The sequence below is a fragment of the Pundamilia nyererei genome, unplaced genomic scaffold (assembly GCF_000239375.1).
Source record: "Pundamilia nyererei isolate P.nyererei 1_Seehausen unplaced genomic scaffold, PunNye1.0 scaffold00056, whole genome shotgun sequence".
In the NCBI taxonomy this organism is placed as follows: Eukaryota; Metazoa; Chordata; class Actinopteri; order Cichliformes; family Cichlidae; genus Pundamilia; species Pundamilia nyererei.
In genome coordinates this window covers 2,615,401-2,630,798 of record NW_005187457.1, presented here as the reverse complement: position 1 = coordinate 2,630,798, position 15,398 = coordinate 2,615,401, and the positions used below count along the sequence as shown (strand labels likewise).

The following is a 15,398-nucleotide window of genomic DNA, read 5'->3' as shown; positions in this document are numbered from 1 at the left end:
AAAAAAAATCTGAGGCACAGGAGATTGAAAGAGTGAGACAGAAGAAGGGAAAAAAAGGAGGAAAAGAGAGGGAAGCCCAATCCTATTATGAACCAAAGCGCTGAGATGATATGAAGGCATCTCCTGCTCACACTCTCCCCCCTCTTTTTCTCCTTCTCGTTCACTCTTCCCTCTCCCCATTGAGATGAGGATTCAGGTCACAACTTCAGCCAAATATACCACACACACACACACACACACACACACACACACACACACACACACACACACACACACACACACACGCATGTGTACAAACACATGCATAAAAAGGCCAGACAGCCCGGGCTAATTAGGCTGGAGGATGAGCGCATGCACACAATTTTTTACACGACGCAAGCAGATAAATATTCTCCCGTGTGATCTCTCTCTCCTGCTTGTACTCTCTCTTAATCTTCCTTAGTCCCCATTTCTGTTTTATTCATCTTCTCTGTTTATTTCTCTGCTCAGCCTCTTTCCTGTCTTTTTCTCAGGTTTTCCCACCACTACTCGGCTCGTTTTTTTATTCTTTCACTGCTGAGAAATATAAAATTGTTTACTTTATAACATAACCCGCCACATAAATGGGAGTACAAAAATGACTGGGAAACTCGCACAAAAGCGCGCCTACACACACACACGCTCGCACACACACACTCCCACACCCTCGGCCTCATATGTGTGGTGGTGAAATGAAAGGAGGGAACAGGAAGGAAGGACAGCCAGCTGCTTCATCTGTCCTCAGGAGTCCACAGGGGAAACAGTCTGGCTGCTGAGCATCCTGACTATCAAACACAGCCTCCTATAATATCCTGCCTGCTCTGTGCACCACACAATCTCTTTAACTAGAATCCAGAAACACTATGTAAAGGCTATATATATGTATGCATCGCTGATTCTTATAATATGCCATATATAGTGCGGGAATCTGGCATTCTTACCGACGCTGCTCTTTACTGAGGGGAAATGTGTGCTGAAATAACGTAGCGTCCCTTTCGTGCCGAGTATTTATTTCACTGAGTCTCATCCTGAAGTTCAGGAACCAAACTTCGGAAAGATGACTGGAAAGACGCTGGCCGTCGGTCTACTGTGTAATTTTTATATTTTAATAAGTATTTGAGGTTTTAGGTTTGATTTCCAATTCCCAGCTACTAATTTTAAAGCTTTTATCTCACGCTGTTATTATCCTAAATGGCTTAAAATTAGTAACCAGCCAGGGGTTCACTCCAGCTCAAGGACACACTGACACCTTTCACTAATGGGATGCTCTCGCTCACCACTTGGCCACCTTTTCTGCCTCTTAGCCTGTAAAATTATTACAGAGGATCTTTCAAAACATATCTGACAGTGGAGGAATTTAATGGCAGGGCCACTTACATGACAGGTATATAATGCAGATTTATTTTTACTTGCTTGTCACATGGTTGTAACATACATGTAGTCACGCAGAAAATTATTTGTTGCTAATAAACACTACTTAGTTAAACTGACCTCAATATTTAATGAGTTTGGTGCAGACGTCTTTTAAAACGGCTGTTAAAGGCTTGCAAACATCACACTGTAGGGTTACACTGCGTGTGAGTGTAACCGGAAAGCAAAATACAGGTATTTGTAAGAAAAAGACGAGTTGGTAAATGCATGTGTTCTGCCATGAAAGCAATGTATTGTATGCACCATTATAAAAATTCAGCTGTGACCTGGCTTTTAACTTCACACTTTCCTCCAATTTCCTGCTGTTTAATCCCTAATTAACTGCCCTTGCTGCCCAGTAGCCTTGTGTCGTAGCATCGCGTTCTATCAGGCTGTTTAAATGCAAACAAATAAGCAGTTTCCACCCCAGCTTCCCAGTGTGAATAATTTTTCAAACGTCAAACTGGTTAAAATTGTTGTCACGGCTCAGTGTTGATCCTTATGTAAAAATCACGGATTTCAATCAGCCGACCACGCAAGCTTGACTCATAAAGGCTGCTATTTGCTTCCTTAGGATATTGATTTCTAAATAAATCAGGCAGACATTTATACACACCTAAAAGCAGCGATCATTGTACATGCATAATCATAATGAATTAACGAGATCAAGTCTCCCAAATTGGAGTCAAAGGCAGGATTTTCCTGTTTCCAGTGATAAGATTGTGGAGTGACTGTTAGGGAGGAGAGCGGCTACATGATGCAACATAAGCTTAGGCCATGTGCGTTTCATCCACTCCTGCTTCCTTTCCAGGTATAATTTAGACACTAATGTGTGGAGTTTATTTTTGTTAGGAAGGAGGTGAAGATATAGAGGCGGTCTAAGGCTGAATCCTGGAAGTCATCTGAGCTTCTTTTTTTTTTTTGCGAGGCACTGTCAGATCCCGATCCAGTCATACAGAAACACTTACCCAGGCAGTTACTGAAATGCTGCCCCTGCAGACCCCCTGGGTTTTCAAGGGGACAGAACCCCAGCAAAGAAGCAATAGAGCCTACTGCTGAAATCGCATATTACCACTGAAACTGTGAGGATGCACCGTTCAACGCTAGAGGAAAGATACATGAATATGTTGTCATTTTCAACCCCCAAAATAGTCTCAGTTAGCCAGCTTATAGTGCAGAAGATGCAGTCTGTTTAGGAGGCGGGGCGTTTCTCTGCACCTAGCACCATCGACCAGCTGTGTAGGTATCACAGGTTTACTGGCATTTCAGTGATACACTCCTGTATACACCTCAGCATACCAGCACGCAAAGATTGATGTGCTTTATGTTCGAGTTGCACAGCTAATCTTTGTGCCACTTTACATTACAGCTTCTTCAACAATTAATGATCCGTCAAATAGACGGTTTCACTCACTGGTTGATTAGAATTCTGGTCTTTGCAGACATTTTGACTCAGCATAGCGGGGAAAGGACTGGTGAAATTAATGATGGCTGAGTTCCAGTAGGAGTTCCAGTAAGTCATTATAGTGACAATCACAGGAACTTCTCCAAGTGAACTGTTAAGACAAACATCTGCCGTGACTGGTTATGAGTAAGGGGAGAGAGGCAGGACAAAGACACACAAGACATTTTTACAGCTAATCTCAAAAGTAGAGAGGGCGTCTGTCTCCCGTTACTTACATCCCATCCTGTAAATCATATAAGATGGGATGCAAGTATCATCTTGTGTTCAAGTCAGTCATTTTTGATGAACAATGAATTGAAGGAACAATAGTATATTGCTTGTGAAATGGTGGCGTGTCACGTTACTGCCAGTATTGCTCTTTTTCTCTTCGGTTCAGTTCAAATACACGACATCCGTTCAAAATGACACTTTTACCGACTGAGACTGTGTCTGTCCAGGTTGTTCTTGTGACTATTTTAGTAAATATTTGTATTCACGTCATCATAATCAAACCGTGAACTTCTAACCTGTGAAGCTTTTTGTCCGCTAAGTACCAATAATGCGTGTAATGCTCACCGTAGTTATGAATCTTAAGCTGCTGGTTAGTTCTGCTGCGATTGTCTTTTTGCTACAGCAAACAAGTATTGGCTCTATCTTATTAACCTCCTGCCTTTCACATTTTCACAGTCTCCCAGACTGCACTGTGCTCTTGTGGGAAACGAGTCTAACACAGCTTCCATCCCACCAACTTATCAATCTGCTTCCAGAATTAAGCATCAATACAAAACAGGTTTCAGTCTGTTCAAAACACATCTCAAGACATGCAGCACACTATTGCATCTGTAAGCTTCCCTCTGCCAACAACTCTGAGCTCACAGTTTATGGATGAATTACAAAATATACTGAATATACATGTTGTGCACAGCAGGGGATACAGGCAATAACTACTCACGCCCCAAAAGTGCTATATCAATGAATACAGAATAACCACGGAGAGCAGCGTAAAGTCCTCACAGCCTCCCTCGCTCCTCCTGGGGATACAGCTAGTATATATATATATGATATGATAATGGAAGTGAGATAATGTGATGGTGTGCGTGTGTGCATGCATGTCAGTGTATCCATACAGCCTAAGAGGAGGGAGATGCTACCATCGGAGCAGAAAGAAAGAACGAGGAAGAGAGTGAAAGAAAGAAGCGCAGAGATAAAAAAAAGGGGTTTTGAATTTTAAGGAATTTTGAAATTTAATTTTTAAAGGACCGGAAAGGGGGGGGTTGGGGGGGGAAAAAAATCAAAAGAGACTCAAAGGAAGGGTAGAAAGGCAAGAGATGACTGTTGCAGCTCAATTAATGCCAGGACATGAGATGGCCCTGCCACAGATAATGACAGAGCGTGCGCTGGAGAAAGAGAAAGAGAGAGGCAATAGCAGTGATCTCGACAGGATGTTAGGAGGAAGCTGGAGGGTGGGTGGGGGTGTGTGGAGAGGAAATAAGAGCAGATACTGTTAAATCTATTCATGATTCATTATTTCGTGCTGCAGCTCAAAGCTCCCCTCCCTCTCTTGATGTCTCTGTTTCTCTCTATGTCTCCCTATTTCTGCTCTCCCCCTTTTTTTCTTTCCCATTCCCCCCATTGCTCTCATTTTCATCTCCGTCGCTCCCCCTCCCCTCATCTATTCTATGAGGTCTTTATCTGTCTTTTCTGAGGCTCCATCCTTCCTGTTTACCCTCTCCTCTTTCATCCGTTCAATTAATCTCTCTCTCCTATTCTCCTTCTCATCACTGCTCTCACACTTTTTCCAACATCGGCTCTCCCTGCCATTTTTTTAAAGTTTCCCCATCTCCCATACTCTGACAGTCTTTTTCTACGTGCACTTGTACTTTTATGTCTTCAGTCCCCAATTTTATAAATGATCTTACTTTTTCAAACTCTTCCACTCACTTTTATAGCCCTTCTCCCTTTGTAACATCCTCCACAACCTCTCGTTCTGTGCAATGACTGTGTCCACTTTCTTTTCTCTCAAAAATTCTTACATCTTCTCTCTTTTTGATGCCATTTTTACAGTACTTCCCTAATTTTCCGTGCTAGACCACTTTCCCTTCCACCGCCTTCTTTTTATTCTATTTCTGTCAAATTGGGCTTCTCTGTTTCCTTTTCTACTTGCGATACCGTGCGTACTCTTTTGCTATCTGCTTCACATTTCCTCTCACGCCGATTCTCCTACATCTTTTCCCATCCCTTTTAACCGCCCTCCTCCTTCCTTCTGCACATATGCACTTCTCCTTCCCGCTGCTCAATCATAAATTGTTTCCACCTTTCCTCGCTCTCATATTCTGGCTGCTAGCTCTTCTCGCAGCCTCGTTCGCTGGTTCCTGACACCAGACCACTTCTTCTTCATTACTTTCTCTCTTTTTCACTCTCATATGCCCCACTCCGGCTCTTTGGTCTCCTCCTGTCATTCTATCTTTTCTTCCCATCTCTCCTTCCACTCCTCCTATTTTCCTCACTCACTTCTCCTTTGGTCTCTCTTTGTCATCCTCCCCACCTATCATCCTCCTCCTCGCCCTCCTCCTCTCTCTTCATCTCTCAGAGGTGCAGCCAGCACCGAGTCCATTTCTTCTTTTTTGGCGACAAAAGCTGACAGTCCAGTTCTGCCTGGCTTTTGCTGCCAGCCACATTTCTCTCTCCCCACTCGCTCTGCCTCTCTTTATCTATTCTCCCTTCCTGCTGAGTAATAGTTTCCCTTTTTGTGATTAACATAAAACTTTCACTGCGTTTCGTTTGGTTTACCCAAAATACATTTAAAAGGGGGGTAGCATTAAATGTCAAGGAAAGCAAAGATAATTGCATTTCAGTGGTTGGCTTTATTTGTTTCAAGTATTATTATTTAAGTATTTAATTCCCCAGTTGGACTAATAAAAGCTGACATATCATTATATCATTCTCTATCCTACTGTAGTTCGAATTGTTCCTCTATGAAATAAATGGTTGCTAACACAAAACCTTCACAGTACTGCGATCTCTTTCAACTCTAGTCCCCCATTCTTGTTTTTTTTCCATCTCTTGCAGTCTTCCACTCTTTCTGATCGTTGCTCCTCAGTAGTTGTGCCATGTAGTAGTGTCCACTGTAAGGCTGAGGAAGGGTAGAAAGAAATATGCTAAATTTTGGAAGACTATGCATGTTAGAGCGTACTTGGGAAAGAGACTTAACCTCAAATTGCCCCCAGTGCATCCATTAAACTTTTTATATTTGAAAGCAGAAATTGTGCACTGGAAAAACAGATAATGTATGATAGCAGACCAGAATAATGATTTTTAATGAAGATGTGGAGGCTGGATTTGAATTAGCATGAAGGTGCCTCACAAGCATGTTACATAATGTCTTAAATATCACTAATCTAAGTATGTATCTGATATGCAGACTGTAGGCCTAAAAAAATCTACAAGAAAACAGGAACCAAGCTGATGAACTTTCAGCGAGGTGACGATGGGCAGTCTCACCTACCGCAAACACTGAATAGGCTGCTGAAGTATAACTGTAGTTTTCAAAAACACTACAACATAAGAGGCAATCCACAACGCATCCTTACTTCACCAAAGGAAAGAGACGTATTGTGCTGCACTCTGTTCGCTCACAACGTGATTTAAGAGGAAGTTCTAGTGCAACAACAGAATGCGATGCAGTGTTTTTGATGGATGCTTTACACAAAGATCTCGACTCAAATTAATACAGCTGATTCAGATCAATCGATACATATGCCCCGTTTGCCCCTAAACATGTGTTTTCTCTTTGCTAACGACACCCAGCAGAGGATTTGGAGCACATATGTACACAGTACTCGACATGTGGAGCCATTGTTGGATGTCTTTGCGCTATAATTGCCTTGATGGCTAAATGACACGATGATTACGAGGTTGAAGTGCAGAGGCTTTCATTTAAAGGCGTTTTGGAGATTATTTCAAACAATGAGCTTCCTTCTGAAAGGCTATAACAGGCAGGTTGAGAGCCCATTGTGAAACGTGAAAATAATAAACCCCTCTTGTCTTTTCTTCCATGACAGTGTCTAAGTCAGAGAGCGAGGGAGAGAGTTAGCATGACGCAGATAGATTGATAGATATACAGAGAGGGAGGTGGGGGGAAAATGCAGGCTTCTTAAAGGAAATGTCTTTAAGGTGGATAATCACGGATAATAATTCTATCAACACGGAGAAAAAAAACAGCTTTCAGGTCTCAACGTCTGTCCGTCTGCCAAGACATTTATCTCACTGTCTGCACGTCTTTCTACGTGCGGTTTGACTGTTGTTCTCTCCTGTAACGTGACACAGACAGCAAATTAGCAGCAAGTGTGGGAATTCAAGCAGTCACTGGCTCCTGAGAGCACACACTGCTCATTAGACACGTCTTCATACAGGAACACCCAGTCTCAGCAAGGACAAGTGGAAACGCTGCACAATTTACACCGACCTTCCTTTACTACTCTCTACATGGTATTCTTTACAGTGCCGTAGGAGAACCATGGGGAATGATTTTTACACCCTGATCATATCACATGCTGCAGATTATAGCTAATCCTTATTGAGCTAGTGTCACCTGTCTTCAATCTGTCAATACCAGTTTTGTATAACATACATTCATCATTGCTAAGGTCACCGTTTTGTGCCGGTCAGCTGTCTCTCACGAGTAATTATATCTTCTTTCATTTGCACACATTATTCTTTGTTTTACTTTATAATGACCAAGCAAAACATGCACACAAATACACATTCTTAGGTTATCCTAATTTTGAGATAACCGATGACTTTTTCATTCATACAGAGATTGCAGCGCTTGCTTTTGATGCATGCACAGGTATATTGAGTATTCCATCAATTTTCCAATGAATCAAGTGATCTCATAAAATACTTTTGTCTTATTCATGAGCGATACTAGTTATTAGTTAGTCAAAGAGGAAAAAACGAAGCACTCACTGGTTTTCATTTGAGAAACTGCAATGTGTCCAACATCTGTCCACAAATACTAAACTCTCTCGTTGTATTTAATTGCCATATTAAAATCTTTTTTTAAAGAAAACTTTTTTTAAAAACGCAAAAATAAATAAACAATCACAAGTACAGTGATGTTAAATAGAATAGTTATACATAGGACCGACACAAAGCCATAAAATAAAATACTGACAATATTTATACGTAGAGTTGGTGTATGTTCATGTGTATGTGTTTCCTATATTTTATATTAACTACATGTGCAAAAGTAATGTTACTAAAGCCTTAAAATAAACATGGTGTAGTACACCCCATGCCCCCCTTCAGGCTCACCCCTGCATACTGCAGTGATAGTAGGACCCCTGATATCAGCCTTGTGTGTAAACACTGTGTGTGCAGACAGACACGTTAAACTGTTACACAGTGAGAACTGAGCGCTGCAGAGTCGCGGTTTTAAAGTATCAAAGCAAAATTTTTAAGTTATTAACTTACTCGATGAATCGCTGCAGCTCCAAACTGAAATGTTGGGCAGTGACCTTTACTAAAATTTCAGCCTTTTGAAACAACTTGCTACGTTTGGGCTGATTATTAGTCTTCATAAATGAGGAGGAAAAACTGGGATCACTCCGTCTATGGAGCCTGTCAGTAACCATAGAGCGAAAAATCTTTCAAGGCCACTTTTTACTCATTTACTAGTGACAGAGCAGCTGTGAGGTTCTGAAATTAAACTCCAACATGGCCGTGGAGTATTTGAACTCTTAATCAAATTATTGAACTTTATTAATGCATATTTCACTCCTTCTACTGCAGCCAGTCTGAATCCAGCAGCTGGGTTTTCTATAACCGTGCTGCACCATTATAGTCCTTTGTGGAGTTAAAACACAAGGAAGAGCATAACTAACATCATATGCCTTATAAATGATACCCAGCTAAATTTTCTTATTCATAACCTATCTACAGAAACACAGCTGGGAGCTACATATATTTAGTTATTGCTTTCATTGCAGTTTTAAAGAGCAATAATAGTAGTAGGAGAAGAAGATAAATGGATAAAAGGTTTCGCTTGGTTTGGGTGTTTTTTGCAAACTGACTCTGACAGTAGGTCAGCTGGATGAGGCTTATTGAAATTTCTACGTGCGACCCCAGCAGGACAAATTTACGTGGACCATCTGCAAAGAGCCCCGAGATAATACAAAAATGTCCGATATCTTCAGTCAGAGTAGCGTCAGCATAATCACTTCACAAACACTTGACTGTAGCTTGCTGTGTGCTTTACTACTCTAGGAAACAGACGGTGCTTGTATTTTAACAACTCTGTACTAAGTAGCAGGCAGAGTTCACCTAATGCTTTGGGGAGAAAGGCTAATCTGCTGTGCAGGCTCTCCATTTACAAGCACACGAATAAACCAAAGCGTGTGCACAAAATCATTTAAAATACGGGAACAAATTAACCAAGATGTGTGAACACACTCCTAACCACAAAATACCCAAATGCCTTCCAAATATATACATTATCAGAATACTAATATCATGCAAAAATTCAGTCAAGAGAAAGATTTGTGTGTATTTATATGCAAAGTACATTTTGAAGTGGTGGTGGTGGTGGTATGCATTAACCAGCATTACAACCATACATTTAACCAATAAGTGTCCTATTTGTTTGCATACATAGAGGTCGCAAGAAAATACAGTTTAAACCCAGCCACATTACACTGTACACATATGCATGGCAACCAAACACACAGCAACAACATGGAGGTTGGAAGAAATCCAATCATACTACATGCAGAGTTTCTTACCTGCTTGTGCATCTCAATGTTGAGACCGTAGGACATCTCATAGTACTGCGGAGACACACACACAGAGACACACGGAGCTTTGTTAGCATTTTATTCACAGCCCACGTTAACATTCATTCTTACACAAAATCTCCCATTGAACAGCTGTTGCTCGGCACAGCCGCATATGCTGCTGTTTGTCACTGCGGTTTTAACGACAGAAAGAAAACGAGCGCGCCAAAAGATGGAAAAGATGAAGAGCGCACATGGGATGCACAACAAGTGCGTGTCTGTCTACATGGAGGAAATTAGATATTTTTGTCTGAGTGTTACACGAGCATTTGTATGTGCGCGCGTGTTGTGCATGTGTCAGGGTTTCTTCCTTTTAACAGTTTGACTATTTGTGCACAGCTGCCAAATGAGCATGACATTATGAGTGTGCTTGTGAGTGTTAACTGCATGTTGTTTTCTCTCACCGTTTGTGTGGATGTTGGTTTTATGCGCACGAACAGCTATGCGTTGTATCCAAATAATAAGACTCTGTGAATGCTTACTGTGAACATATTGTGCTCGGTGTGTGTATAGTCTGTGTGTCAAATACTCTACAGGCACAAAATCTCTTTCCACACCTTGGATTACCATGAAATATCTGTCCGGGTATTTTAAGTAAAAAACATCTGGCAATGCATGGCGTAAATGCACGCACAACACAATGCAACTGGATTGCTACAACCTTGGCCAAACCACATCTAGAAGCTGGTATTGTGAGCACACAGGTGAGGTGTAAATGCAGACAGTGTGGCCACGAGAAAAAAAAATGAATGTACGCCTTCTTCCTGCTTTTTGCTCATTTCAAAGGCCCTTTTTTAACAGAGAAAAACAGGAGCCCGCAAAGCGTCACTGCTTCCCTTGATGTGGGACACAAGATGTAACGCCTCCAATCAGATGTCATTATCCAGCTAAAAGCTTAAGCTATCGAACTGATTAATGATGGATTCAGCTGACTGTCAATCATTTGCAATATTTTAATGATTAAATAACTTGTGTCTTCTGCATTTATATGCAAATAATTATTGCATCGTTTTACTCCCTTTTCTGGACTAAATGACTTATTATTTAACTAACAGACCGACTACCATAGAAACTATTATCAGCTGTAGCCGTGCTGTGCATAATGTGCACATATCACATCAAAACAAGATCTAAAGAGGTCAATAACACAACATATCAATACCAGCGCATGTCAGGCTCCTGTCCTGAGTGAGTATGTTTTGTGTTCCTTTGTATGTTTGACACAATACCTGCGCCTCTTCTTATTAAATGCCGTGTGCTATCACCACTGCATGTGTTCCCTTCCTAAATATGTCTCTCTCTCCTCTGTGTGTTTCTGTGTGTACATCAGTAATGTTCTGTAATGGTGTTGGCGGCGAGCGGCGCACAGACAGCGAGGATCCGTCATGGTGACAAAGGCATCCTCTGCCGGTGGATGAGCAACGCTCTGACTGATGAGAGTGAGACACGGCTCTCTCTCTTCCCCCCCACTCTCGGTATTCTCTTGCTCATTTTCACTCGATCGCTCTCTCTTCTCTCCATTTATTCCCCGCCTCATTCGGTCCCTCCCTCTCACTCCAATCTCTATCTTTTAAGGGGTTGTCAGTCCATCTTTTCTCTCATGCTGCTCTCTACTTATTCCCTTCCCTTTTTTTCCTAGCTGTCAGATGTTCTTTCACTCTCCATTTCAGTGTATTTTTCTATTTCCTGTCTCATTTTACTGAACTCTGTATCTTTGCCTTTATCTGTCTCTACCCATGGACTCACCTATCCATCTCGAATTCAAATTACGTACTCGGAAAATGTAAAGAAGAATAAGAACAGTGTTTTAAAAAGCAAGCAGTTTTTGCATTACTACAATATATTTACAATATTGCAGGGTTACATACTAGCGTACTGCAAGAACGACTAAAGATCAAAAGCAAAAGGAGGACTTTTGAAGAAGCTCGGTACAGTTTCCCTGGTTTTCCCCTCAGGTAGTGACATGCTGTGGCACATTTTGCTGCTTCGGTGTGTCAGTATTTCCGTCATTAAGCTTTTCGTCTGTGCATGTGTGAAATTCTTGGTATTTTTGCTCTAGTTCAGAAATGAGTGGCCACCTTTATAAATAAAGAATTTACCTTTTCATTTATATAAAAGTGATTCCATTCCATAAAATATAGCTATTATTTGGGGAAAAGACCCCACTGTGAGTTGACAGATCGTCCTTAATCAAGGCATAGAAAATCACATTGGCACATCAGTACAATTTACCCATCAGGGCCTCTAGTGGCTGTATGAATTATTACTGGCTTGCCAGGAACGATGGCAGACAGAGTGACATCATTACTGTAAAACATCTTAGAAAGAGGTTGAAATGGATTTTTTTTTTAAACTGCAGGAGTCGAGATCACCATAAGTCATCTTTGTGCCCCACCACGACCAAACCTGACTCCCTCTGTTGTCACCCTTTTGTCCCGTCTCTCCTTTGTCACCTTCTTCCTCCCTTGCATCCTCTCTCGCTCTCAGCTGCCAAAGCCTTTTCTGTTTTTCTGGCCAATTATCCTTTTCGTTCATTTCTCTGACCTTCTTTCCCTCTCCCCATTACACTCTTTTATCCCTCCCCCCTTGTTTTATCTATCTGCCGTATCATTTTTGTTTCCGTCCCTTACACTCTCTTAGCCTTTCTTTCCCCCTTTTAGTAATTTCTATCAATCATCCCTCTCCTTTATGTTCTCGCCCCGCTTCATGCTCTCGCGCTCTATTGCCATTTTCTACTTGGCTCCCTTGCTTTGTGTATTTTGTCCGCTCTCGTCCTTGTTGAGTGCTATATCTACATTTTCTCCTTTCTCTCCCTCTGTCGAGCTCACCTCTGCTGTGTATTTAGTTCTCTATTCTTTCCATTTCTGGCCAAAAAAAAGGAAAGAAAGAAAAAGAAGTCATGTGCACAAAAGCAGATGCAATCTTGCGATCGCGTTCACCTGTGAAACTGCAAACAAACTTTGCTGAAAGCAAATGCACACAAACACATGTGAGTAGGTCTTTGCATGAAGGTGTCTCCCTTTCCAGCCCCTCTCAACATAAAGGACATGTGACATCTCTCTTTGTTCTCCCCCTCTCTCCATCTCTCCTCAGCTTCTCTCTTCTCCATCATTATACCTCCCCTCAGCTCATCCCATCGTTTTAACTCGATTCCTGTCTGTCTCTCTTTATTAATTCTCCCTCCATCGCTGCCATCAGCCTCACTACCTGTCATTACTCTTTCCTTCCCTCCTCTCTTACATCTTCCTCTTTTACAAAAAAAAATAGTAATCAACATTTTTCTCATTACACAAATAGCTGAGTGCTACAACTGGGGCTCCTATATTTGAATACAACCTTGCCAGATCACTTCAGCAGCCGACCTTTGCAAGGACACTCTAGTCTGGACTTATACGAAGTAGCTGATTGTACAGTTGTACGTTATGCAAAAGGCAGGGTACCCATGTGCAAACGGCCTACAGTAAAGTGGAAAAAATAAATAAAGACAGCCACAGCTAACGGACATTAAAAATGAGCCTTTAATGACAGGGAAAGTTCAGAGCTCGATAAACTCTCTCACATTTAAAACTTTGAAATCAAGCTAACCTGCAGCTTTTCCACTAGCGGGAGAACTGAGATCAAGAAAAAGTTACAGATAAAACTGGGCAGAAGCAAAATCCTGCAGTGGAACAGCACAAAGCAGAAATTTGGCCTGCGGGATACATCCTGTGCAAATAGTATATCTTCCGGGATGAAATGAGGAATTATTGTTGTGCTCATTAAGAGGTCTTTATGTCTTACCACAGGCCCTATGATAAACAATTTAGTTATGTAGGGTCATCTAATGGATTGCTTTTTATATGCATTTATAGCTTTTTAATGTGTATATTTGATCACTCACTATATTGCATGATCCAGAATATCACATTTGGTACTTTTCTTATTATGGATACTGATTTTTCCTGTCAGTGTTTTGGCTTTATTTGCATAAATGTATGTGCAGTTGTTTTTGGATCTATGTACTGTATCCCTGTAGGTATCTGTAAGTATCGCTATTTGTGCTTTTGGCTGACAGAGGATTTCTGCCCCCTGTGTTCATCGCAGGTTAGGACCGGTTGGTGCTTTAACATCCACATGAAAATCAGACACACTGAGAAAAGCCACAGCCTAAAATTTCTTTTTGCAGTATTACAGGGTATGAGCAACTGTGATTGCTCACATTCTCATTAATATGTTTTTTAGCTTGCATGAGACCAAAAGCAAAACGTGTAATAGCTATTTTGGTCCACGGTTTAAAATGTAGTATTTTTATAATAAAGGCAGTTGCTGGGGGCATACTGTAGGGATGAGACTCGTCACTTGAGGAACCAAAAGGTCTATTTTAAACCACACCATGATCTTTTCCTAAATTAGGGTTGTTTTGGTGCCCAAAACTAACCAGGAAAGCATAAATTTTTTCAACTTTTTATTGATTTGTAGGAAAAGTGGCTAAAACTTTCAAAACCTGAAGCCTATCTCAGCTACTACAGTGCAAGAGGCGGGGTACACCCTGAACAGATCGTTAGCCTGTCGCCAGGCTAGCACAAAGATTCACACATACGGGCAATCTACAACTATCCATTTACCCGATCCCACTAACTGCACACCACCGTGCTGCCCTATAAGGATATCTGACCCCACAAATAATGCCCTTTGTATCATATTTGATACATGAGTTTCTGAGACCTCTATCTCAGCAACATGATCAATACTTGTTATGGACAAAACTCTTTTTTTTTGTCTAAAATTAACATTGTTGTTAACAAAACGTTGCCAAAAACACCCAATGTATCAAATGCGATGTAATAAATATATCATACACAACATGATATAGCAAAAACAAAAATTATGGATTTTGTTATAAGGGTTAGTAAACATCTCAGTTCCAAAAAAATCAGAATTTTGCAGGGTGTTTGGGTCTTACAGGGTTTCTTTGACTTTTTTCATACTTTGAGTGCACTGTTTAAAATGTTTCTACCACTCCTGGCTCATTAGAAAAGACATGAACACACGGATTACCTTTAAACATTTTAGGAACGAGTACAGGGGAAGGAAAACCTCCGTAAGCAGCAAATAATTATTCAGTATGGTGTGCATGCCAAATATAAACTACTAGGACTTAAATCTAAGTCAGTATAAAGAAAATAAAACAGGAATTCCCACACATAGAAATCTGCAGGATTTTAAACACCAAGAGATGATAAGAAGCTAAGAGCTGAATGGGACACAAGCCACAAGCCAGCGTATCTTTTAGAGCATCGCTGATTTACACTGGTAACTTGCTCCAAATAGAAATAGGCTCTTTAAACTGTAAAATGACTGGTCCAAAACTTGTCTCAGCCAGGGTTTCCTTTGAAGAGGCACAAAAGAGGAGCCTGAAATGTAGTAACAGTTGTCCAGTGGGAGTTGGCCAGACAGCAGTGAAGTGACTATTGTACTCTTTGTGCGATCTCTGCAGAGCGGCAGCGACAGCACCCTATGGGAGCCTGGTCTGTTGAAGCAGTTAAAAGCTGAGTTTGATTTAAAACGAACGTGATTGGCACTTACAGTACAGACCACTATTAATGTCTTTGTTTTGATAATACTAAAGTCAACCACTTCGCAAATATGTTTAACTATAGTCTGTAGAACTGAAGATGGAAAATTATATCACAACGTGGGACTGCATTGTGCAT

The 15,398-nt window shown here is 41.1% G+C and overlaps 1 protein-coding gene across 2 annotated transcripts in view; it reads right to left on the bottom strand.

Annotated features, from left to right (window-relative positions):
* The window catches only part of tle2b (TLE family member 2, transcriptional corepressor b), a 73,101-nt gene that overhangs the window by 33,164 nt on the left and 24,539 nt on the right, over positions 1-15,398 (bottom strand). For both annotated transcript variants that reach the window (XM_005734083.1, XM_013911120.1), the window contains exon 4: positions 9,655-9,699. In XM_005734083.1, the coding sequence (XP_005734140.1) occupies positions 9,655-9,699 (45 nt within the window). The remainder of the gene's footprint in view (positions 1-9,654; positions 9,700-15,398) is intronic.